The sequence below is a fragment of the Octopus bimaculoides genome, chromosome 5 (genome assembly GCF_001194135.2).
Source record: "Octopus bimaculoides isolate UCB-OBI-ISO-001 chromosome 5, ASM119413v2, whole genome shotgun sequence".
NCBI lineage: Eukaryota > Metazoa > Mollusca > Cephalopoda > Octopoda > Octopodidae > Octopus > Octopus bimaculoides.
The window spans coordinates 81,421,114-81,428,658 of NC_068985.1; the positions used below are offsets into that span (position 1 = coordinate 81,421,114).

At 34.2% G+C, this 7,545-nt stretch overlaps 1 protein-coding gene across 1 annotated transcript in view; it reads left to right on the plus strand.

Moving 5' to 3' along the window:
- LOC106870492 (kinesin-like protein KIF17) overlaps positions 1 to 7,545 on the plus strand; it is an 805,609-nt gene that overhangs the window by 789,355 nt on the left and 8,709 nt on the right. Inside the window, exon 13 of the mRNA XM_052967819.1 lies at positions 1,009 to 1,096. Coding sequence (XP_052823779.1) covers positions 1,009 to 1,096 — 88 coding nt within the window. The remainder of the gene's footprint in view (positions 1 to 1,008; positions 1,097 to 7,545) is intronic.

The following is a 7,545-nucleotide window of genomic DNA, read 5'->3' on the forward strand; positions in this document are numbered from 1 at the left end:
AAAAATCTCTCTTTAAAAGTCTTAAATTGACTAAAACCTTGTGAATGAAATCTGAGAAACAGAAACTGTAGAAACCTGTTGAAAAGATCATTCCATTTTTTTTTTGGGGGGGGGGCGAGGTAGGCATATCTCTCACTTAATTTAACATCCCCACTGGGACATTGCTGCCTTTGGTGGAGTTCACCCAATTGCAAGTATTCATATCAGGTCTTTGACCTAAGGATAAGCTCCTCCTATTCTCCCAGTAGTCTTGGGGACCCCTAAAGTTTCATGATTACTGTCCTTCTTCCTCTAACAAAACCCTAAAATATCTTCTTTTGAATTTACTATTTATATGGTTTTCTTTCATAAAGGCTTTTTCTTCATGTCCCATGCCAGCATCAAAGGCGTTGGAAGCCATTAAAATCTGAATATTAATGATTTTTCTTTGAAAATGTACTGCAGTAGTTCCCTGTTACCTTCTGCCAGTTTGTGTACTGTTTACATTACTAAGTTTCTTACTTTCCTAAGCCTACTCTTGAGATATAGAGCTGGGTTTTTTTTAACTCTTAAGCAAGGAAACTGATTCATGTGAGACCAGAGCCTGTCTATCTACAAACTGGTAGGTCTCTGTAACACAGGCCAAACTTTCTAAGTCCCCTATCTACAGAACCATCTGCTATTTGATACATAACTGGGGAACTTGATATGTACTATCATCCTGGGCTATAATGAACCTGGGAGTTGTGGTAACCAAGGGGTAATTCCATACTCTACAAAATTCCTGATGTCTTGAGCTGGGGCCTCATCCCCAGGTGTAGTTTAATACTTGCTCAGAACATCTGATATAACTTTTGAATAGAGAAACCATGATCTTTCATTATGGTTCAAATATTTAAGATAATGCAGTAGGACAAAGAGCATAGATTTTTCATTGATAATGCAAGTTATTATTATCGTGGTGCTTATTATATTGCTAAACTATTTCAGATCAGATGTTGATAATCCATCATTATTTCAATATTTCAGAAACTCTGGAAGAATGATAACACAACAAATTATTTTTACCAAATGCGAAGATCAAATCAGCTGATTTCTGACCAAGCAAACAGAATGAGTGAGTACAAAATAGGATGAGTTTTGTTTAAAATAAGATTTTGATACTTTCAATACAGAAAAATCATAGAGATGTACAAAATAAATTTAAAGCTATTGTTTTACATTTGATCTTATTGTACTTTATAAATGCATCTTCATCATCATCATCATCCTTTAATGTCCATTTTCCATGCTGGTATGGGTTGGGCAGTTTGACTGCAAACTGGTAGGCTGGGGAGCTGTACTAGGTTCCAATCTGATTTGGCATGGTTTCTACAACTGGTTACCCTTCCTAATGCTAACCACTCTTCTCAAGCACAGCATATTGCCCAACATTTGAAAAGTGCTTTTTATGTACTAGTATGAGTGCCAGTTATTTGGCACTTGCATTGACCATGACTGTGATTTCACTTGGCTTGATGGCTCTTCTCAAGCAAGCATAGCATATCGCCAAAGGTCTCGGTCACTTGTCATTGCCTCTGTGAGGCACAGTGTTCGAACATCATGCTTCATCACCTCATCCCATATCTTCCTGGGTCTACCTCTTCCACAGGTTTCCTCCACTGTTAGAGATAGGCACTTCTTCACACTGTTGTCCTCGTCTATATGCATTACATGACCATACCAGCGCAGTCATCCCTCTTGCACACTACATCTGATGGTTCTTATGCTCAATTTTTCTCCCAAGACTCTTACACTCTGTCATGCATGCACACTGACATTGCACATCCGGCAAAGCATACTAGCTTCATGAAAAACTTCATGAAAATTTGTATACTAGTTTGAATATGTGTTAAAATTTCAGGGTAGTTCAGTATTTGGGAATCTTTTTTACTGCACTTGCCATGTCTAATGAATCTGAACTAATTTAGTCAAATGCTTTGTTTTAGTCATTCATAGAATACTGATATTGGTGACTAGTGCCAACAAGAAATCTGGCATCAGTTATTGGAAACCCATAGTAAATTTTATGAGACGACACATTTTTATGTGGACTGTTTTTTTGCTGCAATAGATATCTAAAAATGAACCCAGTATAAAAGATAAGCTACTCAAAAAAACTTGCTTGTTAAAAAAAGCAAAAAAAAAAAAAAAAAGCCACTTTATATATCAAACAAATAAAGAGCAGGTGAAAAACAAAACTGAGATTAGTCTTCCATGATTTTTATGATATAAGTAATTGTTCATATTGTCATTTCAGAAAAAAGAAATAACAGAAAATAAAAAATAAAAATAAATCACTTAACAAAACAAAAAACAGTATATTTTTATTATCTATTATGATGTAGCACACAGCATTAAAATGACACTTTTTCATATCCACTTAGTATAGATATATTATTTACAAATAAATAAATAATTACATTATAAATAATTGTATATTAGACATTTGTTGCTTTATTTACATGCATATACACACAAATAAATAAAGTCTTTGGAGTAAAATTATCTTTAAAAGAAAAGAGAAAAAATATATGTAAGATATAGTTTTGTTCCTGATGTAGGCTTACTTTCATCATAAATTAATATTTGGAGAAAAGAGGGGGAAAAAAATCTTTGTTAGCTTTTCTCTTCAAGTGAAAAGTTGTCAACTGCAATTATTCTGCATGAAAGAAAATCGAAAGACTACATAGAGAATAAGTGAAACTCAAATACATAAATACATACATTACTATGGTGCTTGTTTACAATCTGACAAAGTTTGCCAATAAATCTAAGTTTCCGTTCTTCAGCTGACCAGAGAAATTTACTTTTGTAATCTTTTATTCTATATGTGTATTTTTCGGAATGTTTCATAAAATATGTTCTCTGACATTGATACATACATACATATGTACATGCGTACATACATACAAATGTACATATGTACATACAAGTGTGAGTACTCTGTCTCTGTGTATATAATGAATTCTTACTGCAATAATAATAATAATAATCATAATAATAATCATAATAATAGCAATAATAATAATAATGATGATGATAATAATGATAATAACAATGATCAGTAACATATTATCAAGTTTAAACTTTTAGCGTACTTATGTACATCAATTCAGATTTTTTTGTTTGATATTTTCATATTATATATGCATGTGTCTACAATGATGCGTTTGTGTTTATATGCTAATAAACTTTCATCCTTTATTATTTATGTGAAATTATATATAAATCTATTCCTCTGTGTGTAGCATAAATCTCCATGCCAACAAAACAATGTGACAACGATAAGGATGCTTGTATTTTATTAGAACCATAAAATGTATTTGATGAGTTTTTATATTGAAATATCTTCTATACTATATCAGTTGTGTATTTTTTTCCTTCTTCTTATATATATATTTTTTAGATTAAGATTGTTAAAATTTATAGAATACTTGAAATTTGTTCAATGTGTTTTGCTGCAAATATATGCCAAGACACGTGACAATCGATAGCATAAATTTTGATTTATAGAACTGCATCATCCAAATCTCTAATTAAGTTTTCTTTAATGAAACAATTAAGGAAAGAAAGAAACTTTGCGTAGAATAGGCAAGTTATCTGGCTGTTAGAAGTATTAGTGAATAAAACACGAACAATAAAAGTAGTTTGTATTTCAAAGTATGTTGCTTGTGGATAGTTTTGGAATTGTGTTTTTATGAAATAATATGCAGAATCAACTGGTTCCTTCTGTATATAATCTTGTAAAAACTTGGAAATTTTATCAATTTGCATGAAATTCCCGTGATAACAATAAATCTGTATAAAAGACGTTTTTATTTATTCATTTTATTTTTGATTTTTAGTAATGTAACTACTAGATGTCTTTGGATAATGTCAGTATGCTGTGGGGATAAGAAAATTCTAATATTTAAAGCAGAATCTGAATCCTGTCAAACTTCCATAGTTTTTATCTTTTTTTTTTTTATCTTCTAGTATACAAACTGACCAGATCGGTCTCAGATATTCTACCAGTTTTATGTTCAAACTGACCAGATCAGGCCTCTCATATATATCCTCCAATGTCATTTTAAGAATAAACAATCACATCATCGAAATCTCAAAGTTACAAGATAATGTAGGATAAATTCAAAACAATGTGAAGAAATAAGCATTACATTTGAAAGAGTAATATGAATGCTGAAGGGTTAAACTTTATTGAACTGAATTTTGCTGATGAAAATTAATCCTAGTTCCCTGAATACACACTATGACTACCACATCTCCCTTGATTGTCCACTACCACACCTCCACACTCTTAACAATATACTACTACTACCACCACAACAACACTCGTAATAATACACTAACACTTGTCTCTTTGACCAAACACCAACATTAGGACCCTTGACTACACACCACTCTTAATCTCTTGACTACAAACCACTACCACTAGTCATCAGACCACATACCATCGTTAGACTCCTGACCATATGCCACTCTTAGTTTCTTGACCATACACTACCACCAGTCTTCTGGCTTGACACCAGCCCTAGTCTCTTGACTGCAAACTAAAATTTTGATCAAATATCACTGTCTCTTGACCAGACAGTACCAAAACTCTCCTGAAACACACTACTATTAGTTTCTTGACCACAAGGACAGTACATAGAGGAAAGTTAATCACACTAATTGGAAAATATTGGCGACATAACACTCAATCACATTGTTTTGAATTAATCATGCATCCTCTTCTAGCTTTGAGATTTCAATTATGTGTTTATTTTTCATGACTTTGTAGGGTAGGTGTGAGAGACTGGATCTGGTTAGTTTGAACATAAAAGTGGTAGAATGTATGAACTTGACACAGCCTGTTTAAATGCTAAAGAGATATAGACAATGTCATCATACAGACTAGTTGTTTTGTTTGTTTGTCTTTTAAGGATTTTGGCTTAGGATGGTGTTGTGCTCGTGGTTTCACAGACCTTCTAAGATCAGTAAAAGTAATGTGATTAGTTTATTTTTATGAAGTGTCTCAAATGCTGTGGATGAAATATAGATATATAAAAGGTTAACGAAGAGTGATTATTGGGTATCAGCTGCATAGGAATGTGCATTGTTAGAACTGATGACAGACCAAATCTTTGATGTAGATGAAAAAGCATGTGGGGAACAAAACTGAACTTTTAACTACATTAGGGTTGATAAAGTGTGGATCAGAAGAGCTGTCAGTGCATACAAGTGGTGCAAAATAGCTAGAAGCTACCATTCCAAGAGAGGAGATATTGATGAGATCCATACACGGGGAGTTTAGACATGATATTGCATACTAAAGATGGTTGAATGCTTTGCTGATGTTAAGTGAAACAAAATTGTTGTTCACAAATTTCCAAATTTCTCAAGAATAAAAACCAAGTAGGGAGTGACAAAGAAGAGGAGATCTCTAGCAGCTCTAACTCTACAAAACTAATGCTGTTGTTAGTTAAGAAGAGATAAGATTGTTATTAATACCAGTCTCCATCACAATAGGGATTTCTGCAATTAAGGGCTGGTAGTAGGTGATGTTAGAAGGATTGCTTTTTAGGGAATATAACACACTATAGAATTTTTCCATGAATGATAGAGAGAAGAGGGAGAGAGAAAGAGGGAGGGGATAGAGATTGAGGTGTTTGATAAAGATATGTGCTAGCACTGAGGAGATTCATTGGGGGTAATGGGAGGGACACTTTCAGGCCCAATTCCCTTGTTAATTTTAAGTGATTGAAGATATTTTTGCACTTGGTATGGATGTGTACATAGAAGTGAGCCTGGCTGAAAGAAGAAGGACAGTTTTGGAGATTTATTTATTGGAAGCAGTGTGGAGTTTATTGTAAAGTGGACAGCAACTGTAGAATTTTTCTCATGCTACTCAAGAATATAATCAACTGCAAGTGAGTACCAGATGATTATAGGTGCAGCTCTCTCGCTCCCTTCAGCTGTCACATCCTCAGTATTCTGTTGAGTAAAGAGTGGAAGAGCCAGGAAAGTGTGCTTGTGTTTACACTCACCGACATAAGTGCCTAAAACAATTGGCAAAAGTGTAGCACCAGCTATCAGGTTGTACTCTCTTACATGTGGCAATGCATGTATATGTCTCTGTTTATGCTTACACTTGTCTGAAAAACAACATAGTTCTTCATTTTGTGCTTCTTTATATCTTGTAACTGTCTGGTCAAACAGATGAGATAAGAACCAGACTCAAATAATTTCTGGGATCAATATAATCAGCTAAAAACCTTTGAAGATATTACCCTCAACATGACCACATGCTGATGAATGTATGTTGTTGTTGGCACTCCGTCGCTTACGACGTTGAGGGTTCCAGTTGATCCGATCAATGGAACAGCCTGCTCATGAAATTAACGTGCAAGTGGCTGAGCACTCCACATACACGTGTACCCTTAACGTAGTTCTCGGGGATATTCAGAGTGACACAGTGTGACAAGGCTGACCCTTTGAATTACAGGCACAACAGAAACAGGAAGTAAGAGTGAGAGAAAGTTGTGGTGAAAGAGTACAGCAGGATTCTTCACCATTCCTTGCTGGAGCCTCATGGAGCTTTAGGTGTTTTCGCTTAATAAAGACTCACAACACCTGGTCTGGGAATTGAAACTGTGATCCTATGACCGCGAGTCTGCTGCCCTAACCACTGGGCCATTGTGCCTCCACTGATGAATGTAACTAGTGAAAGAATAAGAGAATAGATCACACAGAGCTAATCAGCAGGTGAAGAAAAATGAATAGCAAGAAATGGATCTGAACCAACACTGTTGACTATTGTGGATCTGGGAAATGCCTTAAAGTCTGGTTCAACCAAAAGAAAGAATTAGATTTCCATTAACTCATGGATGAATATATTCGACTGTGAGGATTAATTGTGAGTAAAGGATGACTCCATACTTGAATTTATAACGAATGGTTAGTCAAGACCTCTGAGGAACATATTGTGAAAATACCCCACCAACAAAGGTCCATGTTGTTTCATACTGAATATTTGTCAACTGTAACTATGCAGTGATTTTATTTTTCATAAATCTTATCAGGTCGTCTTTAATTGAAGCTCTGTGTTAGAGCACATATCTGTGCAAGAAACCTTATGTCTTCCCCTGACACAAAACTCTAAATAATAACACACGTGTATGTGCAAGAAAATTGCAAAAACGCATGTGATTACTCATGTGCAAGTGTGTGTGTGTGTGTGTGTAAATTTCTTTAAATTTACATATCTTTTGAATGTCTTTCCACCATATACTTTCTAAGAAAACAAAATTATTAACCTTCAGTAATTTAAAAAACTGAAATGAACAATCTTCAACAATTTAAAAGAAACACTCAATTGCATTAATTTTTACCCATCCCTCTTTACTATTTTAGCTGCAGGAAAGGGTCCACAGGCTAAGGTCCAACCTTCCCTCCTTAGAAAGATACAATTTAAAAAAAATATGGAAAACAATTACAACTTTGTGATAGAATTTTTGTCTTTAGTATATATATATATATATATAT